General features: G+C 37.0%; 1 protein-coding gene across 1 annotated transcript; it reads left to right on the forward strand.

The window, feature by feature from the left end:
* Positions 1–4,778: 4,778 nt before the first annotated feature.
* INHBA (inhibin subunit beta A) lies at positions 4,779–21,657 on the forward strand. Its single transcript, XM_063922486.1, has 2 exons — positions 4,779–5,530; positions 15,790–21,657. Exons 1-2 carry the CDS (start codon positions 5,143–5,145, stop codon positions 16,635–16,637), a joined length of 1,236 nt encoding a protein of 411 aa, XP_063778556.1. The 5' UTR covers positions 4,779–5,142; the 3' UTR covers positions 16,638–21,657.
* The last annotated feature ends 3,921 nt before the right edge of the window (positions 21,658–25,578 follow it).

Raw genomic sequence — 25,578 nt, forward strand, 5'->3', positions numbered from 1 at the left:
AGCAACCTGTAAACAGAAGCATCATTAAGCTGTGATATAATTTCCACTCTGTAATCAGCTAAATCCTGCAACACCAAGGCACCGCCTTTGTCGGCAGGCCTAAATATGATATTAGAACAGGTGGATAGACGATCAAGAGCCAATCTCTCAGCTCTAGTTAAATTACTCCTCAGATGCGGTAAAGAGGAGATATGTTGGTCAGGGTCAAGTTCAAGGAGGCGCATAAAAGTTCGAACAGATGCATTGTGTGTCTGCGGTTCAAAGGCCGACTTTGCCAATATTTTTGTAATTTAACCGGTATTTCCATGTTCTCAACTGCTGGCATAGAGCTCTTGGCAAAATGTTCTTTTAACTTTAACTGGCGATGTAGCTGATATTTATCAACTTTCCATCGTAGTGGATCTTGTGGGCAAGATGGTATATAAGACAAGCCTTTAGATAGTACTGATTTCTCAACGTCACTAAGCTCATAGCTAGAGAGATTGATAACTAAGTTTTCTGATATCGCCGATTCTTGGGCGGACGCCCCACTCTTCCCCTTCCTCTGCCATTGGTGCCCACGTCTGGTGTATCGACATTGCCTCTTACACCAGGGATCTTGGCCCTGGTGGCCACCCCTAAAGTGTGGTCACTACGGGTTGTTTGTGATGTTGACTCCGAATCGCTAGTAGTGGAGGTGTGTTCATTAGAGGACTCAAGGTCACGGGTGCGATGGATTCTCTGACAAAAAAAAGGTCGCTTAAAGTCGCGTTTGGTGGCCCCATCCACCCACCTATACACATTATGTTGCTCATAGTCAATGTCAACTTTTTGTCGCTTGGATGCTTTAAATTGAATGAGTTCCCATTTATGGAGCTGTAATTGATCATTCAATTTAGAAAGCCAGTCGACTGTGGTGTCGGCTTGTAAGTTAGCTTTATGCTTCAATTCAAACTCAGCAGCCTTAGACTTATACGCATTCATCTCTTTTGTTGACTGCTCAATAATGAGCAGCATTAAATCCATTGAACAACTGATTAAAATGCCGACCCACTTACGGCAAAAGTTGGAATCATTGCGTCCAATTGTAGGAGAGTTTCGTACTCGCAACCCACGAGGTATCTTTTTAGCTCTATAATAATCAGATAGAGACAGGCAATGATAAAAGTAATCTATTTCTTTGCGCTTAATTTTTAATAAATCATGGTATAGATCTTCCGATGAAAGTGCCTCCTGTTGGTCACTAAGTAATGCTGAATAAAGAATGGCATCTGCTTCAGCTTCCGTATAGCCATGTAGCTCCCCGATAGGGTACTGGACCAAGGGCATGCCTGGAATATGTGTATCTGCAGGTTCTTCAGCCATACTGCACAACGGAAACCAACAAGGTCAAAGAAACACTGGGTGAGGGACTAAAGTGACCTTACAGATCCACTCAAAGTAGAAGAATGTCACCACAACATCCAGCGATGGGTAATAAAGTGCAAGTGAGAGTCCAACCATCAGTGCAGATAGAATAAAAAAATACTTAAAGTGCAAGCCAAATGTGCTAGGCAATATTATGGTCAGTCCATATGCCATGATAAAGTGCAGCAGTGCGTGAAGCAGACACTGAAGGGAATTCAAAAAGCATTCATGGATGGGGAGCCCTGACAAAGAGTGACCACTACAACGTTGTGGGCACAAATATCTAAACAACATGCAGGTCCGGCTCTCCCATTAATCAGTATAATAGCGCTGGGTGCCTCCACAATAATGGGATACAGGCAACGTCGGGTGCGGCACTCCAAGTGGCGGGGACAAAAGTACACTTACATCCAAAGTGAAGACAACGTTTCAATGCGTTTTACTTATGCATTTTCATCAGGTCAAGTGAAAAAGAACAAAAGTGCTTACCTAAATAGTGTATGCAGACGCCATCACCCCGCTTCCGGATCACAGGCACATGCCAGGTCCGTCGGCACTCTCACATTACGTCATCACCCATGGCCAGTAGCTATGGCAACACCAATAAACAAAAGTAATGCAAACATGTTCAATATACATCTCAGGCAGCAACAACATGGTAAACAGCATATAGAGGATACATATGTAGAGACTTACTGGGGTATAAACACCAATCAATACATATTAACATATAGCCAAAGTAAACCAGCGTAGGACAGCATGGTGTTAACATATACAACAGCATTTATTAACAATGCATGATATAAACAATGCATGGTGCAAACAGTTACTATATCATAGAGACACACACAATGGATCTTAATAGAACTTAGCCCTACAGCGGTAGGCATCATACTCACTCCATCCCAGGTGTCCTGCATGTACATTGCAGCAAGGCACCTACGACTAAATTATACCATATACCAGCAGAACTTATAAAAATACATTAAGCCCTAAATGCTCGTTCAAGCCTCTAGGGTACAGTGTCCCCAGGCGGTGAATCCACCTGGTTTCAAGCCGGAGGAGTTTAAGGCACCTGTCACCACCCCGGGTAAGGGGGGGGAACATGATCGATCATGCTGTACCGTAGGGCCACTAACGGGTGTCGTGCTACCGCAAAATGTCGAGCGGGTCACTCGAACCTTTGGCAATGGCCGCTTTAATTGCCGACCGGTGGGCTGCCATACGTTCTTTAAACATTCTTTCTGTTTTGCCTATGTATGACAGCCCACACGGACACAACAACTGATAAACTACGAACTTGGATGAACAAGTGAGTGTATAATTAATGGTCAGGACTCTGCCCGTAAGTGGATGTGAAAAACTTTTGCCACTAATCAGGGACAGCACATTAACATAGCAGGGAAAAGTAGGAGAAAATTGGTAATAATTGCAACGATATTGGCCAAAAATATTCAAATCAATATCGCGATTATTGGTAAATAGACCACAAAAAGCTCTGCTTCTGAGATACCACTTTATTTAGTAATGCAATTAATTACCTGTGCTAAAATTAGGAATTTATGTTTAACAAAATAGCTCATCCTTTCAATTCTGCACAGGCAACTACAATAGCAGCTGGGAAGTTTGAGAGTTTTGTTCCAAGTGGCAATTTTCATGCTGGAGGGTCGGCCATACTATACCTATACTCCCATTTTAACCTTTACAGTAACTGGATATTCCCTATATTGGGCTAAAACCCTGTAACATATGGTAAAGGAAATGATTAGACTAGTAAATGATAAAATAAGTACTAAAGGGCCTGATTGTGAGAATTTACAATTGAGAGGTACAATTATAAATCATTTTATATACAAACATTTACCATTACCCCTAAGCCTGATTCCGCAGAGATCTAGTACTTCTTGGTGTGTCAAAGATGTATCTTGTCGAACTTCTACTTAAGTTTCAAGCTCAGCATTTAAACAAGCCATAATTACAGCTCTCTGATGGGCTGTTTACAGAGAGACATGATATTAATATGCATTATTATAAGCCTTCGGTTACACAGGCATTTACTATACAATACACCAAACAGACCACTTGCACCAGGAGCCAAGTAAAAAAAAAAAAAATATCTAAAAAATAAAATATATATATATATATATATATATATATATATATATATATATGCTACATTTGTAGTAAATATATTTCAGTATTTTAGTACTCAATATCTGCACCATGCTTTATACAGAATTTTTTTTATTCACATTCTAAAGCAGGAAAGGGCTTTATTTTATTCTATGTAAACCCATGGGATATCCTTGTAGTTGTATGAAAAGTTATTTTTAATCCAAAGTTTACATGTTTGATCATCTTTTCACTATGTGAATAACTAGCAGATGCAAAATGTAAACAAAAAGCAAACAAACAGCATAACTGCTACTGCATATTAAATAATAAACTGATTTAAACATATAGTAACATGTAAATTCTGTATATCAAGGTAATCAAATAACTTTTTAAAATTTCATATGGTATCATGCTTTCATGCTTTTAATAACTGTGTGTATTAGATTCTTGGATCAGTAAACAGGGAGGGAACTAATGAATGTATGTCTAATAGTCAATAAATTCTCTCTCTCTCTCTCTCTATATATATATATATATATATATATATCTCCATTCACTTACGCATCTTGCACACCTGAAGAGAGGGGTGGGAGATAGATAGATAGACTAGTGAACAATTAATAACATATGTTTAAGCAAAGTTTGCAGTTACAAACTGAAAATTGGAAGATCCAGCCTTAAAAATGTGAAGCAATGTCTAGCATATGTCTCTTTCATAGTAGCCAGTGATAAAAAGTAACTTTAATGATGTTGAATCACTAGTACAGGAAAGTCCTAACTTTTATCCTTAAAGTTGCTCATCAGACTGAGTTGTACCAGTATGACAGACAGTAGCTGTGTCATTAATGTGTTTCGCAATCCCTCATCAGCAATATAATTTATTGTTTACAAGCCTTGTTTGTTCCAAATTGTTCCATCAGGGTTAGAACACTAGAAAAGGCTTGTAGAGGTATTTTTCATAAGTACAAATAAAAGCTACAAGAGACTTTGTGTCTGAACTCATTTAAAATACCTGTGAAGAACAGGGTGTACAATACTGTATCTTGCATCAGTCACAGAATATAAGAAAATGAATCACACATAAAACAGTGGTGTGCAGAAAACTATAAGTGTCTGATATCAAATATAATGAAAAATGAAAAGAGAAACTAGATTCAAAGAGAGGTAATACAGACAGAAAAAAAAAGAGATAAAAGGGAGGGGCAGTGAAAGCATGAGCTTGGTGTATATAAGAGAGCACAAGAAGAGAGCCTGTCAGAGTACTGTATGATCCTCCCCCTTCCCTAATCAAGTCCTTACTCATAGACCAAACTCCCCCCTCTCATTCACTCACTCACTTGAGGCCAATCCGTCCTCTCTGTCTGTCTCTTTTTCACTCTCTCTCTCTCTCTGAAACAGAAGTCAGAGCTTTCCTCACTGACAGCCTCAAGTACTCACAGCACTTACTGAAGCTAGAGAGAGAAACTGCAAATCCACATTACACTGAGAAACTTTTTTTTTTCCCTTTTTCTGTTTTTGCTTCATATTCATTTTTCCAGAGTAAAAACAAAACAAAAAAAGTTTATATATTTTCCAAAGGGATAAGCTTTTCACTGAGAATATAGAAGGAAAATAGCAAGCCTATTAAACCCTGGTCTCAGGATGTCTGTGCATTTACTGAACGGATTTCTGCTGGTACTTTGCTGGATTACAGTCAGGAGTACACCAACTCCAGGATCTGAGGGACACAGTTCAGTCACTGACTGTCCATCATGCTCACTCTCCAGATTCCAGAAGGATGCGCCCAGTTCTCAAAGTGACATGGTGGAGGCAGTAAAGAAGCACATTCTGAATATGCTGCACTTGAGGGACAGACCCAACATCACCCAGCCAGTGCCTAAAGCAGCACTTTTAAACGCCATCAAGAAAGTTCACGTGGGAAAAGTGGGAGACGATGGCCAAGTGCAAATAGATGATGTTATTGCGCGGAGAGCAGAAATGAATGAAATATTGGAGCAAACTTCGGAAATCATTACGTTTGCGGAAGCAGGTGAGTGACAGTCTTACAACTTTATAACACTATATATCTGTTAGATTTTAGGCTAGTAAATGAAGTAATAATGTCATCTACAATTCACAGTGTTCTGACATAACTATTTGACAATAATGCATTTTTTTCTGTGATTTATCCTTGAATATAGTCTACATGCATAGATTTCCTAAAATCACATAGAATAAGCTATCTCTGAGAATCTTAAACAGAGTGCAAGTGTGTGAGGGGGAGGGTACAGGCATTCTCCAAAACTCCATGAGAACCTCTGGCTAAGAAGAGTGCTAAATATTACCTAAACCCTCAGGGCATGTTTTCATCCAGGCAAAGCAATCAGCATTACACAGCACAGTAACAACATTATTTTAAAGCAATAGGTTTCAGTTAAGGGTTAACGATAACCTTAGGCATGAAAAGTAGTGCACAAAGCTAAACGTAGATAATAAGCAGTGACAGGAGTTGAACTCTTTTGGTGCCAAAGGAGCAACAGAACAAATGACAGCTGCCATGCCAGGTAGCCGACCAGTCATAGCTCTGCACTTGCAGCGTTTTCAGCTGGAAAATTAGGCAATTAGATAATTTCAAAGGTTGTTCTTTATTCTGGTCCCAAAATAGGAGTTATGCAATCTTAAAGTGCCCCATCCTCCTTATCAGACAAATACTTGACCCCCCTCCATGCAACATGTTGAGGTGCATCATCCACGTGAAACAATCTTCCGCACTCCTTCCAAAATTCTTTTAAAAGATTCCAGAAATCCAATGGCAAAATGCTGTTTAGATTGAGTGTGTTTTGACATGAGTCCTCTCTCCCATTCATAAGAGTGAAAAAAAAAAGTTCAGCATGTTCCACAGGCTGTGTTGAAAATTGTTTGCTGAAAACATAATACAGCAAGCAGAAGCTGCGAGGCCACATCTTTTAAAGAAACAGTTTTTTTTTATCTTGTCTCTAAGCCACTTTGAAAAGAATGTCATTGTTTAGTAGAGCGTATGGTAGGCAAAGTATGTGCGGGAACTATAAGCATTTTTGTTTAAAGTGTGCTGCAGCAGTATAAACAATTAAGACAGCACTCAGATTTTCCAGTCTTAAAAACCTGTTGACTCAGATGTTCTGTCTGCAAGAAAGCCTTGCAGTATTTGCATGCTTTCAAATCAGACATTCCTGCCAGCCTTTTTGGAGTAGACAATGAAGTATTGCGTTATATCTCCCTGTCAATGAGGCTGTGTTATCAAGCCTGAAAGTTAAAAGTCGAACTTCATATGTGTGCATGAATAAATGCGATTCACATCTGTGTAGGAGGGAACCAATACACTACTGGAATGCTTTACAAAGCCATTTATAAGGGAATGAGTTAATGTATAATAAAGATGCATTTTCACTGCTTAGAATACCCAGATGCTTTGTGAGCCTCAGTTTTATTGGCACATTGAATATTCTACCTACACAAGATAAATATAAGTATAATCCTTCTGGCTTTACAGCAATGAAGCCAATAATCATGCCTTTATGCCAATTTATCATGCATATGTTAATATGTGCACATACTGTTTTAAGTTGTTTAGATATATATTGGTAGAGTGCATGAATTGGTTACTATGTAATGACTGATGCCTGGGAAGTCATCTCATTCCATTTTTTAGAAGCCCAGAAAGCACAAAATTGCTTGAAAACACATAACGAGAGATTTAGCTGCAGTTCAGACGTAATAAGCAACACCTAATGGACTGACTGATGTTGACCAACTATGTCATATCAATTAAAATCCTGCTGTGACTACAGCACAGCTGGGCTATGATGTCAGTCTTTCAAGAAGCTCCTTTGCTTCCATTGGGCTCATTTGCAACCCTGCAACAACCCTGTAAATTAAATGATCTAATCTAGATGGATTGCAATAGCTAAAACCATTTCTTTGGAATTGGTGGTTGCTGCATTACACTGAAAGGTACCCAAAGTTAGGCTGTGTATTGACTGCAGTAGGAGATGGAGACTTAACAGAGTCAATCCAGGACAGGTGAATTCACCAAGACTAATGGATGCCTTCATATATTTCACTTGGTCAACTCTCATCAGTTGAGGATAAGGTTGCCATAAAGAGCTTAGAGATTTATTTAATGCTTCATTGGTTCCTAATGAACTAGCAAATGGTTTTTATCTTACAGTACACTGGCAGCTAAGTTCAAATAGTTTTTACAACATAGAAGGAGACAGGAAGGTTATTTATGGTCTAGAAAGAAGGTGGGAAAGTAATAGCTCCCAAAATCCTAAGTAGACGTTTTATTTAGTATTTGATTATTTTCAAATACATAATCTTACTTTATTCTATATTTGATTATGTCAAATATATAATCTTACTTTACTTTGTAAAACTTACAAATAATTCCGGAGAGAAGTATGGAGCAATGCATCTCATTGAAAGCCAAAGTACACATTTGCTGTCCAGGTCAATTGAAATCTGTTCATTCCTCTCCTATTTTGCATTACCAAACATTATTCAGTTAACTGCTAACACCTGACATACTGCCAAATATGTATATCATTAGTTTGGCTAGCTGACAGCTCAGTTTTTCAGCTAATTACTGTATTTGCATTGAATACTAGCTGTTTACCACATGTTCTATTAGGTAAAGGAAATGCCAAATAATATTTGCATGGATTGTATCCTAGTATTAACCACTTTATATAAAAAATAATACAGTAATCCACCGTTCATGTCAATTTATTATCATATGATAAAATAATTAGAAGTTCTTTTAAACATGTTTTTATGCTTTGTTGTTGCCATCTACTTTTCATCTAATGTAACATCTACATACACAGTGTGCTTTTGATGGGCAAAGTTTAAGTAAATGCACTAATGTGCACAGGAAACTTTGCTGCTCTGTAAAACAGTAGCTTCATTTAAACGGCCACTAGAGGGCACTGGCTACTGCAGTCTGCATTTCACAAGTGTCTTTTAACTAAATACTTACTCTGCATAGTCCCAGAGGTAAAGTCTCATTGGGTATCTCCTGTCCTATCCACTATTAAGATCTGTTTTATAAAAGAAGCATCTTCACTGCATTTCTTAGAGAATTGAAAAGAGCAGGCACCATAGAGATGCTTAGTCAAATAAAAAAATCTATATGATTGCACACGTGAAATTACAAACAATGCAGTGTTTCTCTGTCTGCTCAGCATTAGGACTCTACAGCCTTGATTTAATATATCCACAAGCTGACTTACTTGTGATTTAGGGTTCTATTCTACACAAGGACAAAAGCAGATCAGGTCGTTTTCTACCTGGGATTTTCTCATTGCCTGAAATTGCAATTAATGGTCAGATTTTTTCGTTGCACATAATAAGTTCATAGGCACATTCATCTTGGTGGATTTGAATTGTTCTGCAATCATTTACATCATATTGACAAAGGGCAAACAAGGGAAATATTTCAATAGGAGTACCTCCAAGAGGGTAGGATTTATCAGATCATTCATAACTGTTTGACTTATGCAAGTGAGAGAAGAGAGAGAAGTCAAAAGGAGCTGTTCTCTTTTGATAGGAACATCGTGCAAAGCTTTTCTCATTTTGGAAATGAGTTTACTGATCTGGAAAAGCTTGCAGCTGAAAAATAAAATGTGGTCTTTATTTATGGCACTTTAGTTGCTAAGAATAAAATTTGAGTCCTGATAACATTTTATTAGAAGAAATATATCTAGTTACATATTCTTCTTGAACGCTACTGACAGTAGGCAGGCGCAGAATAACCTGATTCTGCCAACACTGAAAATGTTCAACTACACTTTAAGATCAGATGCTAATAAGTTCATTACAAATAGACTCCAAATAAAATCATCCAATGCGTCTTTAAAATAAATAAATAACTATATCCCAAAGCAATTTTTTGTCAATTATTTAAAAAAATACATATAAAATCCAATTTTGGCCCTGTGCGACACTTACCAATCCAAAAACAAAAAGCCAACAGTATGGATAATGGTTTACTACACTATTAAAAAAGGAAGCACTGTAGCTTGATAACCACAACACCAGGCTCCTATTAACCTGGTAATTATTTGCGTAGTAGTGTTATTATACAGTGCATTCTGTTGAGTTCTGCTGTGTGGTGCAACAGAATCTCTTCTAGCAGGAAATCAAACTTCTGTGTTAGTTTATTTCTGGATAATTTAACTGTTGGTATGTTTATCAGCCAGGCGGCTGTGTGTCATGCCAAGATGTCTTTTCACAGAAGTTAAGGCATACACAGTAAGTTATACAAATACTGTGTATGTAATATCACTCTCAAAGACTTACTCATAATATGCCAATATTTCAACAAGGATCTCTTATATTGCTACTGTTAGCAAATCTTTATTTGGTTTGCCTATTATTTTACATACATTTTGTAAGGTGGGCCTTTATTAAACTCATGTTGTTTTAAGAGATTTTGGCTAGTTATATGAATTTTTGATCCTCTACACAAAGTAAACTTCTTACTTCATGTAATGTGTTCTCTGATTTAAACGTTGAAGACAGAGTATCTTTACTAGCCCCCACTACAGGACACCTCACCTCTTAGGTACAATCAAATGCTTCTAAGCATCACAGGCCATTGTGGAACTTCCATATTAAGAGCTGCTATTTGCTGCACCCATTAGTAGGAATTGCTGTGATGATCTTCAGACTGACAATCATCATTACTTCATACAATATTTTCCTAAGGAATACATTGAACATATTTCACCAGCTATACATTATCAGACACTATTACTTACAGTGGATGTGGCAATGCATGCCTTAAGGCCCCCATCCACTAGTGCGATATGGCCACTTTTCCTCAGATTCCGAGCTTTTGGATTGAGGGATCTTATGAAAAGTGTCACATCGCGTGTCATTTTAGTCTGACTCCGATCCGAGTTGTGTTCCCGTGCGTCTCGGTCGGAGTCGCAAATCACCATGGCTGCCACAAGGATTTGTCTGATCCTGCATGACTGGGACCACATATGATACAATGTATGCAAAAGGACCACATACGATGTATTGTATGCAGTCCAGCCGCCCGGGAGCTGGCTGGATGAGTTGGCAGGGAATTACATGAGAGGTTCACATGCGATACTTTGCACTAGTGAATGGGAGCCATTAGTCTCCTTGCCAGAATTTGGTTTTGTACAGCATTATTTTCAATTATCAATTATTTTCAATCATCAAGACACTGCTGGCAGGAGTGAAGAGAATATCGGCAGACATAGGAGTAAGTCATACTCCAGTTTAGTAATGCTGTTTTAAGCCGTGTATTTTATGGGGTTCAGTTTTGTGTAGAGTTGTCCTTTAAATAAAATGGATAAATCCGTATTAAATTCTTTAATATTTTCTTTATTTTTAATTTTTTTATTAAAACCTTAAAACTTGACACTTGCCTTTCTCATATATTACACATGGGCTCCTATGTAAAGCCCATACCACACACCCTGCACCAATGGCGGCTCCTGCCTATGTAAAGGAGGGGGGCTTCTGCTGGCCGTGCTGCCTGGTACCCGCTACCTGAGATGCTGCCTGGTCTCTGCCACCGGCTGGGTCCCAGAACCTACACAGTAGAGCCAACAGATGCTGGGACCGGCTTGACTGCACATGCACAAACCCCCAGTTTCTATGGACTGCATCGGCTGCAAAGAATCCAGCTAGAGCTGACAATCAGGCAGGGAGTGGCTTCCTACTGGAAGCATGTTCTCCGCTAAACTCAGGTCAGCCTGACAGTCCCAAAGAGAGAAAATACCTCCCAAAGGGCATGCCTGTCCTGTGGGTGACTGGCAGGTAGGACTTCCAATAGAAAGTCACTGCCAGTCACAGTGTAGCCAGTGTAGTCATGGACTGCAACTGGCCTACTTGCAGTGGCAGATTTGACGGGTGTCTGCAGTCCTGCAGCCCATAGGTAAAATCCACCACTGCTTACCTCACTGAAGTCTTCCCTCTCTGAAGTCCTGCTTCAGTGCTGCAAGGGAACAAGGCACGGGCACCATATTCCCAGAGACACGCGCATGTACTGTAGAGAGGAGGGTGTCTATACGGAGTCTACACATGGGTCCCCTCCTCTTTTAAACTGCCCCTATATGGAGAACCTAAATTTTAATTGCTTGACTAGTAGATAAGTTCTAGATGCTCTGCAGTGTATACTATGACAAAACAGTTTACAATCTTTTACACTACTGGATGAGATTACTGCATGTAATAAAAGTTCTAAGCTGGATTCCATGTCATACAGTAGCCTCCTTTCAGCCAATCCAAGTGTGTTGTTGTTGGACTATCTCTTAAACCTATTGTGTACTGGAGTACCCTAGCAAGCACATGTTTGATTCTAACATGTTTGATTCTAATATTACCATTAAAGTTTTTTTTTTCCATATAATCTGAACTCCAACTGACATCTACTTTATGGTTGCCTTGATTATATCATCAGTGCACTAAATCAGATTGCTGATTATTATTACAATGCGCTGTCATTATGTTGGGGGCCATGCCTTATAAAACAGACCCATATATGATGAGCGCTCTGTCTTGACTATTTGTGCTGACTTTGAATCTTTGCTTAGAATTTATGAACTGGCTAAAACTTCTATGTAACATCTGAACACTGAAACCTCAAGATTGGTTCTATAGCATGATCAATAACATCACAATAAGAGATAGACTTGTCAATGTCACATTATGATGCAGACATGCTAAATTGGTGGGTCATGGCTATACTACAGTACTTGTTTGTCACAATAATGCCCAGAAACTAACAACTTTTTCAGTCTGCTATAGTAAAACAAAGTCATTCTTGTCCTGCAAATAATAATAAATTAAGCAGTGTAAAATAAATAAATAAATAAAAAAAACCTGTCAGAACTGAAGTAACAAAAAATATAATTAAAAAAACTAGTCTAGACATTAGGGTCATTGCAGTGTAATACATTCCCAGCCATGCTACTGTACACACATAACACATACAGATGGAGCCACGCTAATTGTGGCTCCCTCTGTGACGCGCACGTGCCCCATTCACTAGAATGGGAGCGTTTCTGTGCGCTCCCTGCATGACTAGTTAGGCGGATCGCCTAGTCACGCCGGAAGCGATCGTATGCGATGAAGCCACACTATATGAGTGTGGCTCCATCTGTACCAATAGTAATGCTGCAGTTATTGCCTCTGTAGCTTTTCTCCATCACTGATTATATATTATCAAATATTAGCCAATAATATTGTTTGTTTGGTTTTTTGCAATAACATCTGTGGCCCAGATATAGCACTTAATATCTAGGACATCTTAAAGGTCTAAGTTGGATGTATGTCTTTTAAACAAACACAAGTTTCATTGGAATGCAGTCAGGAATGCGTCAGTCACAGTATGGACAGGAGAATTTCGATGGTAAGGATCCCAAAATAGAGATAGAATTAGGGATAGAGGTAGATAGCGGCATATTAAGAGAGGAGGGGGCTCATGTATAGTCTGTCAGGGCCCCCTTCACTCTAGCTGGCAGCAGTGTGTGTGTAAGCGCTAGTAGACTCTAGTGTTATGCTAGAGTCTACTAGAAGAGGCTCAAGTCTCCATGAAAATGGTGCAGTGGCCACTTTCCTGACAATTTCTTTACTCTGCATGCACAAAATCCTGGGAATATGGCCGCCACTCCATTTTCACAATGATTTTGGAGCACTGCACTGCTGACATGAGACTCTGGAGAGGTAAGTACAGAAGAAATAGGTGCACCATGTGTGGACCCTCTGGCACCGCACACACTGCACCCATTATAGATACACCATTGGGGGTAGGATTAAAATTCTTACCTGGATTTGTTGGGATTCTGACCATTGGGATCCTAACTGCTGGGATTTCGTACCCAACCCGTTTTATTGCAGTTGGCTGATGATTCTGATGACAGTTATTATTGATCATCTCTAGCACAATTTCTAGAAAAAAAATGGTTTATTCAAAAATTCCTTCAAAAAAGAAGTATTGGCACTTTCTAAAGTTAGCTACCAACCATTATGCATATTTCCATAGTTGGGGGAAAAGATAGTTTAGGGAAAGATAAATACTCAGAGACTCAGCACCAGAGTTGCAGTGATCTTGCTGTCACTGAATCAATCCCTTTGTTCTGCTGCAAGAGACATGCCATGAAGATGTGCCATCTAAAGAATACAGTAACCTTGAATTTTTACGAGTAAAAACAGCATTACATTTTATGTGTTATCAGTATACAACATGTTTTGGCAGACAAAAACACAGACAGGCCTGCCTGTGCTGTAGCAGGCATTGAAAGTCTGTAAAATATTATACTAACTAGTCATCACTTAAACTGCTTATTTCGCTTAGTTAAAAAACAGGGCACGAGCATCTGCAAATGCTGCTATATTTATACTGTAAAAACACTTTCATCTTTCTAAAACTGTTACCTTTCCTGAATAAAGTCATTCTTGTTATAATAAGAAACACTTAATTCGCTCATGATCAAATAACCCAGCAGAACCTATTAGTCATATCATCCTCTGCCAAGAACATGGAGTCGTTATCAAGGGAACGCCCCCACATCATGATGTTCACGATCAGCTGCATTATGCCAACAAGTGTATGCATAGGAGAGCACATCCCAAAGTATGCTGCCTCTGATTCTATCTATTCCACAGCACATCTAGCACCAGCAGGCTATTATTACCATGCACACAGCATGTTGCATTAGAAGCATAGCTGCCAATGACAAATTTTCCTACAGTATAAACACTTTTTACATCTAGCTTATGCATTGTGCACAGACAAACTGAAATCAGATCCACATGAGATAGATACATACTGTACATGGGATATATATCATATATATATATATATATATATATATATATATACTGCGTACATATATATGAGACAGAGGAATATAATATATAGATAGACCTGAGACTTGTTGTAGCCTTTCAGCTTCAAATGTATAATGTGTGTATATACTCCCTAGCATATGAACTAAGCTCACATATCAATTGTTTCATGTACCTGACAGTTTTTAATTCAGTCTGTTCTATTTCTGGTTCATCAGACATTTCAATAGAGTGCTTTCCATATTTGTTCATATCCTCAACCCAGGGTGTGTAATTCTATATTTTTAGCAAATCTGTGTTCTGTTTCCACTCAGTAACTTCAAAGTGAACATAGGCTGGAATTCAATTACCAGCGGTAAAATACTTGGGGTGAAAAACTGTAGTAGCCTCAAGCTTTAATACTTGGGGCAGTTCAATTCCAGCCCCTTATCACCTGAGCCTCTTTCACAGATTCATGTGTTAATAGGGTCACAGCACCCTTTAACCTCCTAATCATTAGGGTGTTTTTTTGCATCTATTCAGACACGTAAGTAAAATCCCCAATAAGTGCTGCTGGCAGGCTCACTTTGGGGCTAATTGAATAGCCCCAAGGGACCAATTAGCACACTGAAAATTACTGCAGTTAATTGGAATCCCCCCATAGTCAGCACATGGCAATGGCTTCATGTTTATGTTCCTTTAGTTTTACCTCAGAGTGAAAACAGTGTAAAGCATCAATATTTTGCCATAAATATGGAGCAGTGGCCTTTTGATGATGGTGTAATCAGGATTGCATAAAAATATCCACCAAGTGGTGCCAAATTCTTCTTGCATATATTTTGTGTCAAATCCTAATGACTGTTCTAAACAGTCATTCGAAAAAGTTGAATACTGTATATCTCTAAACGTTGTCCCAAAATCCAGAATTCTTAGAAAAGTTTTAACATTTTTTATAAAAATCACAGAAATTCTGAAATCCTGAAAGTGAATACATCTGTGCTAGAATAAAGTTATTATATTGTTCGCAGAGAAATAGTATCCATCCTTTAAGTCCTAACCTTCTGTAATCTAGCAACACAATGTCTGTTATGTTGCAGGAACCGTGAATGAGTTTAAAAATAAAAAGCATTAAATAATATATATTTCTTGGCCAAGCTGAGAAAAAAAGAATCCATTTTAATTTCACAGTTGTGCGAATGAAATCATAGTTTAATTATAAAGATTTTTTTTATGTCAGTAACTTGAGTAAAGCCATATTTTCCCAGAGGGATTTCTGAAAAATGTGTTGAAAGTCTACTGGCAGTTTGGGAGAGATTGGCACAGTGTTTCAAATGTTCTGTTTTTCATACAGGATGTTTATGGAAATTCTATAAGATGTGATATTAATACATACAAATCAGTTGAAGGTGTAATCATTTATTAACATAATGGTCTTGTTTTATTGTTATTTTTAATATGCAGGGCCTTCAAAGAAAATTCTTCACTTTGAAATCTCCAAAGAAGGCAGTGATTTACTGATAATCAGGGAAGCAGAACTCTGGCTCTTCCTAAAGCTGTCTAAAGCAAACCGAAGTCGGGCAAGATTAACAATTCGACTATATCATCAGCAGCGAGGTCAGAAGGAGCACAGAGGATTTGACGGAAACAAGAATGAACTGTTGATAGCTGAGAAAGTGGTGGACACAAAGAAAAGTGGTTGGCACACATTTCCCATATCTGGGAGCATTCAGCGTTTACTGAATCTTGGCAAGTCGTCTATGGATATTCGAATAGCTTGTGATAAGTGCCAAGAGACAGGAGCAACCCCTGTCTTGCTTGGGAAACGGAAAAGAAAAGATGACGAGGACAAAGAAGCAGGAACAACTGTAAGTGAAGAAGAGAAAGAGCAGTCACATAGACCTTTCCTAATGATTGTGGCTCAGCAGACCGATGATCACCCTCACAGGAGGAGAAAACGTGGCTTAGAATGTGACGGCAAAGTCAGCAATTGCTGCAAAAAGCATTTTTACGTCAGTTTCAAGGACATAGGCTGGAGCGACTGGATCATAGCACCTCCTGGTTACCATGCCAACTACTGCGAGGGGGATTGCCCCAACCACATCGCTGGGACATCGGGGGCTTCTCTATCTTTTCATTCCACAGTAATCCACCAGTATCGAGTTAAAGGCCACAGTCCATTCAACAGCATCAAATCATGCTGTGTTCCATCCAAGTTGAGAGCTATGTCAATGCTCTATTATGATGATGCACAAAATATAATTAAGAAGGATATACAGAATATGATTGTGGAAGAATGTGGTTGCTCATAAAATGAACATGTACTGAAACAATATCAGTTATATTATACACTAATCAATAAAACTGAAAATGACTTGCAAATGAGCAATGATCAACGGGAGAAGAAACTAGATACTAAGGAAGAACAAGTTCTAAACCTGCAGCAATCGCTATAAGGAAAGAACAATTCCAGCTCTTATAGTAAGGAGTGAGAATACCATTCTAACAGGCACAAAAAGACATCTGTATATCTATATATACACCATATTCACTGTCTGTGTAAATGTATATGCATTTACACTTGTCTGTATAAATAGATATGCAGAGATCCATAGCACCAAGTTAGGCCTTCCCTGTTTTACAACAGTCTCTATATTGCGCAGGTGACTCACGTTCTTCCTCCTGCACTATTACTGCATAACAAACAAATGAAAGCGTACAAAGTTAAATTTCGCTAAGGTGCTTACGATCTTTGAACTATGCAACTTATGGGGTTTGAAAACTGTTTACCCGGAAAACAAAAAAAAGAAAGGAGAGACTTTTCAGTGGAAGTAACAGGTTTAATATTTTTGTTCTTTCATGAGAGATACTTGAAAGGAACATGTTGGTTCAGATACTGGAACCAAACATTTCTATATTTTGTAAAAAAAATGTTTCCTTTTTTATTTGCACTACAACAGTATTTGACATGTTTAATATCATTATTTAACAAGTATTTTCAAGAGAGGTTTTAAGAGCTGCACTTATCATGAGCTAGATCAAACTGCTACAGCACACATCAAGATAGCTATTTTTATGACTATTTTCAATATTTTTTCTACCTTAAATGAGACACTTACACCAAAGACGTGTGTGAAGATTTAAGTTTGCCTGTGGTTGATAATCACTGGGCAAATGGGAGGGAAGATTATAAAGCATTGAGTGTAAATGAAAATGTATTGAAGCCAAAATTGTATATTTTATCTACATTCATTTATGAGTAATTGTGCTGCTTTAAGACAGCTTTCTGTTTCCTTTAAAAAAGGCACTTCAGTGACTTATCTCTAATGCATATTTTATTTTTTGGTTGCCCATTCCACTTATGGGTTGTCCAATTTATTAACCATATGCTACAATAAGACTTCTATTCTTGGATTTTTAAAATGATGACCTGCCTGAAATTACATTATTTTTAAGAGTAATGCAAGCTTCATACTGTGCAGCATAGAACGTAGAACTCATTGGCCTGCAATTTATGCCCAAAGTCAGAAAACTGGTGCACAAGTGAGCAAATAATAAAAAAAAGTGCTGTAACCCATAGCAACTAATCAGACATTTGCGTAACTGTACTAGAAACATGACAAGTTGCTACGATCTACAGTTAGGTCACAGGGAATGCATTTAAGTCATAAAAAAATAAAAAGTCAAACTAAAAAATCAGTCAGTGAGAGGGAATGAGAAACATATCACTTTTCCGCATTCTATGGAAAGATTGGTCTTCACAACAATTCATTAAGTGTTCTTGTCTAAGTATGTATATGTGTAATAAGGTGCAAAATATCTTTTTCTTTCATGTATTATTAGCAAAATACATGCTTCTATTTTTTAATTTATTCCACAGTATTTAGCTTGCATTGTAAGGCAAATGTGTTATTCATATATTTGCATTTTATTCCAATACATTTCTGACATGTTTGCAGTTTGCAAAAAAGAAAAAGAGAAAAAAAAGAAAAAGTAAAAAAGCAAATGAATAGTAGAACATAGTGTAAGACTTTTACACTGTTGTATATAACTAATTTTCAATGGGAAATTTGTGACCGCAAAATAAAGATACAAAGTTACAATTACATATAAAGATCCAGTTGGGTAGCAAGAAAAAAGTAAATGTATAGTACGTTATTGAAAATTATTGTGGGATTTTTCTCTGGGACCACCATTTTAAGCATTTCGTACAATTTTTCAAACATTTTAATGCTTTAAAAAGTTATTTTTATTCTCTCTTGAGACTATTAGATAACCTAAACTGCTCCATACATAGTCAGAATTGGGATTGTTTTATAATAATAACATTTTTAGATATATTAAAGTCTATTTTTTCTACTCGGGACCACCCATCACAAAATTACTATAAAAGAGACACTGCCTATTCATCAATAAATCTTCATCTGAATAACAGATTAACTAGTAAAAAGAACATAGTATACATGCATGGTATGTTTTTAATCATTCAACAAATCATTAAATGCAAGACATACTAAAAATGTGTTTATAATGGGTACAGTATATGTGAAGTGAGGCCTAGCCAATATTTCCTGACATCTAAAGACATTTTACATATAAAAAAAATAATTCTTAATTGTTTATGGCATACAGTTAGCAAAATATGGTTTTGTTTAAAGTAGTGCAATTTGCCACCACACATTTATTCAAATTGGATAAAACTGACTAAAATTAGAATATGTGAAGTATACAGTATTTGTGTTTTTCCACCAATTAATGCAATTCCTGAGTGCCTCTTGTAACACCACATTGACATGTTGCCTGTGTCATATTCTTTGGGTTAATACTTTATCACAGCATATTAAAAAATGTCAAACTATAACACAGTCTTCAAGAAACAAAAAAAACAAAAAAATGTTGCCTACCCCTTTTTTAATGTTTATTTAATTTGAAACATAAGCATCTACTGATATTGTTATACCTATTGTTTAGGTGGAGCTTAGAGCCTGAATATATTCCAAATTAGAGCTCAGAATGGGTAGACTTTGAGTTAAAAAGTGTTGCTTTAACTTTATAAATCTGTCGAAAGAAAGAGACCAGAAGATAAATGGTCAGGGGAAACCTTATCCATGCTGGCTTCCCTGTGAACTCTGTAGTTCACTGGGGCATTGTAATATTTGTATTCTGCAGTGGTTCATTTTTCCGGATCATGCCTTCATTAGGTTCACATTCATTGTAAAATATGTAAACTGTTATAGCAATTTTAATATTTATTGAGTCCCCTTATTTTAAACCTGCCACTTTTTGATATGGCATTACCAAGATCAGAACATAACCACTTATTATTTTAAAATTATGTGTTTTCCTTCTCTTTAAGAAGTATTGTAAGAAAGACTTGTATAGGTGTTTAACCTGTGCTTTGTAACTGGTGGGCATAAAGATCGCTAGTTTTTTAAAATCCTAGCTATAAATCAATACACTGCTTTAATTGGATATTAACTAATGTTTACTAAGGAGACTACAGCAGAAAACAATCCTTGTTTTAATAGTAATTTACTGAAAGGTATAATGATACCTGTAATAGGGAAAGAAAGGTCAGATGAAGATAAAATTATAAATGGATTTGACAGGCCATATTGTTGTATCCTGTTCGTAATAAACATTCAAGTTCTACATGTCTGTAATAATTTATGAAAAAAGTATAGGAAATCTATATGATAAGATGAGAGAAAAATGGGATGGTAATCAGCGCTGACCACTGCTAAATAGCAGAGAGGACAATTTAGTTTAATGAAATCTGCATGTCCACAAATAGCAATAGAAATTGCTACCATATTTAACTAGTTTTTTTGTAGGCCATGATACACTGAAGACAACCACCCATTTAGGTAGCTATACAAAAAAAGAAAGAATTACTGGTAAATGTTACCACATTTATTTGAAGCACAAAGTCTATCTTTCTTTATCCCTAAATTAGCTTTTCATCATTTAGCATTTATTTGGAAAAAAAACTTTTTATGTCAGTTTGAAATTTTCTTAGAATTTTAAAAACAATTCTTTGAAAGTTATTTTTGGTTGCCTATCTATTTTTCTAATTTATATTTTTTATTTGTACATAAATTTCATACATAAAATTAGTTTTTTCCACAGATTAGACTGCAAACCATGAAGTAATTATTATAGCCTTAGAATCAATATTGACTGAATTTTCAAATGGAAACAATGGTTTAAATTAAGTAAAAATTAAAATAACTTTCTTCCCAAAGCCTTCAAGAATGTGTATAATTTTTTATGGGTAAGGACATTTTCAATTAAAAATATAAAAAAATACTAATTTGAAAGAATGAGGTTATATTAGAATATTTAACAAATGAAGGTCAGATTATGATATGTACCATATTCTTCAGATTAAAACAAAACAAAATATTGTAATATTTAATTTAATGTTTGGATACTATTTTATAAAATGGAGGTGGTTGAATTTTCATCCTTTTATCATAAAGTCTAAAAAAATCCTATTTGACATGAGAAATGCTAGCCTCTATATTAATGAAGACACATCAATTTTCAACCCATTTCAGTATCAACTCTAAAATTGATTTCAATTTACAGAAAGATAATTTATTATTTTAGGTTGCTCTTTTGAAAAGCTTATTTATTTTGTAAAAAAAGAAAAAGAAAACAACATGGTAATTCACTAAACTATTCCTTACTTCTTTATATGTTAGTTATAATGACCAACTCATTCTCAAAAAATATTTTTTTTTTGCATTCCACTTTCTATTATTATTGCTTTAACCTATGTCCATTCTGCTATATGTAATTAAAGTTGTTAATTTATATGAGAATATTTTCAACTATGTCAATGGTTTCTTAATATTTATTGTGTAAAAGGACTGGTATTTTTTTTATTTACGGTTTGTTGAAAGAGATGTTTTCATTTGTTTATAGTAGATATTATTTATTTTGACAGCATTCCATTCAATATGATTTACATGTGGACGGTATGCTAGCTGTACAATTTAGTGGGAAATACTCAACAGCTCCTTGTAGATTTTAGGATTTATGATTTTTTTTAAAGATATGTTTGGATTGTTTTTTTTCCATCCTTTTTAAAAACTTTCTTTAAAGATTCACCATGCACACAGGTGATTGTCCTGGTAAAGCCTGACAATGTTGTTAAAAAGGATGATAAAAATTAAGCAAGACTCCTGTAATGAGGTCATTTTTGTATGTACATGCAAGATGTTTGGGTCAGATATAGATTTATCTTGATCTTTTGTATTCTTGCCCTTTGAAAACATCAAAATGAAACAACTTAAGTGAACTAAATAAAGGGAGTTTACTGAGAAACTTGCGTTTGTCACTGTGTGTTTTTGTTATGTTGGGATATTTATGGGATGGGATGAAATGGAAAGGAAATCCTATACATAGGTCCACTGTGCTATTTCAAAATTGTTTTCTAAGGAGGAGCGGTCCAGCTGAAAGATAATTACTCTGTCACAGCCCTTTAAACACATTATGAGTTGCGTGCATGACATTACGTTTATTTCTCAAACTCTTTCAGCTAAAGCACAGATCATGCAATACAAGAAAACAAAAACATGACATTTCATCTATATTTAAAGTTAGATGTTCACAATTTCATCTTGAGGGGAAATGTAGTCTGAGTATTAAGACACATGGGTAACATTTGTTTATATTTATATATAATACCTTGTATGGAAAAATAGATTGGGACAACATTTACAAGGTGTGGCTATTAAAATAATGAGACTGATGCTATAATTTAAATGTAATTATATTAAGTACATTTTAACTCCGTTCCCCATTATATGTACTCTCCTTCTGCATCCATACACTGCTGCATTCTTATTTTCCATTGGTCAAAGCTGTGCTGTAACTCATTATCTGTCAGCTGTCTCAACAGCTTTTCTTCATTACCTGAGTAACTGAAGCAAAACGGGTTCCCTTGAGTATAGATTTGACTTTAGGGAAAAGAAAGAAGTCACATGGGGCTAGGTCTGGTGAGTATGGAGGGTGTTCTAGCACTGCAATCTGTTTCTCACCCACAAACTGCTTCTCAGAGAGAGCTGTTTGGGCTGGTGCGTTGTCCTGATGGAGGACAAGTTTATAAAAATATTTATATTGGTTCACTGTTACGCTTTCTGGTACACAGTCTGGCCAAAAAAAGCCTTGATATCAAAGAAAACAATTAACATGGCTTTGAATTTGGATTTGCTTTGACATGCTTTCTACATTGTTGGTGATGATTGTGCATGGACTGGCATTCTGGGATGTTCATAGTCTTCGACATCCTCACGACCATCACTAAGGGGTCTATTTACTACTGTAAGCCTTGGATGAAGGTAAAGTGGATGGAGACAAAGTACCAGCCAATCAGTTCCTAACTATCATTTTTCAAACACAGCCTGTAACATGGCAGTAAGAACCTGATTGACTGGTACTTTATCTCGGTCCACTTTATCTCCATCCAGGGCCTAGTAAATAGAACCCTATGGGGTCTATTTACTAAGCCTTGGATGGAGATAAAGTGGCCGGAGATAAAGTACCAGCCAATCAGCTACAGTTATTTTTAAAAACTAAGCCTGTGACATGGCAGTTAGGAGCTGATTGACTGTTACCTTATCTCTGTCCACTTTATCTCCATCCAAGGCTTAATAAATAGACCCTTAAATCTTCTGAGCCACTCAAGCACACGTGCACGTGACATATAGATGTAGCCACGCTCAGCTATCATAGCATGAAAATGGCACATTATGGGCGAACATCAGCTGAGACTAGTCTGAATGCAGCTTGCAGCGATGCTTATGCCTGCATGTACAAATCATGGCAATGATGAGCATGGCTACATCTATAAAATCTGCCCTGAAAGCCTCCGTTCGCATACAGAAAGATTCAGTGGCCATTTGGTTCAATTTAAGTTTAAATTTTAAGTTAACACGTGGCTCTTCTTTTGAACTAAGCATTTTTGTGACGCACGGGAAAAACAACTTCTTTGAACACTGTGAGACAGCAAGCTATCTGTGCGAGATGGTGAAACTTGCAAAACCATTTTGGTATTGTCCATGGTCAATGTTCCTCCACTGGTTTTTTACTCTAGTTTAATTTATACAAGTACAGTCTTGTTCCTTAATGGCCACACTTAATATAAATAAGACTATAACATAATATACTTCTTTTCACAACAATACACTTTACACATTTGATTTAACTCAAATCTCCACTAGCTCTGTATCAATATATATTAGATCCTCAATCCATTCCTCAAATTGTGTTGCTTTAATAGACCAGTGCCACACCCCCCAGCAAGGTAAGCTCGATGTGACAATAAATGACTGGCATCAAAGCGCTCATTTTGTGTTTTCAGCTAGTCCTAAACTCCAGTTTTACTAAGGACAGCACTGGCCTTTTCCTCAGAAGCAATATGAATAGTAAATTGTAAAAGGTAAAAGTGCATACACCATAGTGATTTGGAAATGATAGAGGTGCACAAGGCAGTAATTAGGGGTGTGTGAGCAGTACAGTCACACAGCGTTGAGATCTGGGAGTGGCACTGTCGCTGCCCCATGGTCCTTGCTCCTGGCTAGCAGCATCCTGTGGACGCTCCGGAAGTGCTGCACTCCCCGGTTCTGAGTACCTACCACCTGTGAATACGCTAAGGGAATGGAACCAGTACAGGATGCACACACCACTTATTACAGATACAGGCCAAAGTGCAGTCTGACAGGATCCATACAGCAACAACAGTTGACACTTCAAACATAATTATAACAACATCATAAATGTAAAAAGAAAACAGTGTCAGATTGGCATTATAAAATGGCTGCCCACTGTCTTTTGTATTATGCTGCTGTTCTACCTGCTTATATTTCAGTTTTGTCATTGCAAAGCTGTTGCTCATATTAATGTACACTAAAAGGTAAACTTATTGACAAATTATGTTTCTCTCAGCATGTATGGGCCTGACACAGTGGTACCCTCAGGGCATATCAACAGAGAAGAAGGCCCATGGGCAGCCTCCATCCGGGAAGGTCCTTCCTCTCTAGCCAACAGCAGTGTAGTAGTAGAGTTGAGCACTAGGAGCTTAGACCCTAGTGCGCATGCGCAGTAGGGTAATCACCGAGAAAATGGTTGCTGTGCCATTTCCCTGGTGATTTCCCTATTGTGCATGCACAAAACACCAGGAAAATGGCTGCTGAGACATTTTTTCAGTGACTTATGGAGAGCTGCTGCCCAAGACTCGATGAGGTGAGTATTTAATAAATGAGTGCAGTGTGGGCCCCCCTGGACTCAGGGGCCCATGTACACCACACACACTGCACCAATTATAGATATGCCATTGGGTACCCTCTTTAGGTTTTGTTTCTAAAAACCAATGATGGGGCTCACTCCCGAACCCTTTGCATAAAAGAGAATGGGTGCCTCTGGACCTAAGGATGGTGTAACTACAACATGCTAGTAAAAAGCATGATTTTTAAACTCCATTAAGGCAGGGTACCTTATATGAAATTAGTTGCATATCTGCAAAAATAAAAACAAGAACATTATTACTTAGAGTTCTAGTTCCCTTTCAAAATGCAAAACATATTATATTGAATAATAAGAGTTGTTTCATATTTACGCAACATACATCTTCTTTACCTGTTCATTCATGTTATGTTTAAATGTCCAGGCACAGGCAGAAACTATAAAGCTGAATGGCTAGCTTACATTTTTTAAGCATTATTGTGTTCTTTGTTCTTAACATCTATTCCGGGAATTATTATATTGGCTTTTGAGTAATACAAGAGAGACACTCAGACTGAGACACATATTATATGACAGTCTTACACATTGAAAACACTTTTTATCTATCTTGTCTATTAATCCTATGCATTATTCTGCATTGCACTTCATATTTGCAGACCACCAACATGGTTATGGTGAGGCTGACAGTCGTAATTACCATGTAATGCAAATGTAAATAATATATATGAAGGCAATAATGTCTGTAGAAAATACTAGCACTGAATTAGCTGTTGTTTATATAATGCATGGGTGGTAAATACAATTAGTGGAAAATATGTGTTCATTTGCATATGAGATACTAAAAACAAAAATAACCTGTGCAGTCAATAATAACAGGCGATAAACACAAAGATTTATTTTGTTTTCTATCCTGTAGTCATTCATCTCTTACCTTCAAGATAAATTGTAAGGTTAACCGAAATGATGGAAATGTGTCATTCTTTTAATGCATTTTTTTTATTG

This window comes from Pseudophryne corroboree, chromosome 5 (genome assembly GCF_028390025.1).
Source record: "Pseudophryne corroboree isolate aPseCor3 chromosome 5, aPseCor3.hap2, whole genome shotgun sequence".
NCBI lineage: Eukaryota > Metazoa > Chordata > Amphibia > Anura > Myobatrachidae > Pseudophryne > Pseudophryne corroboree.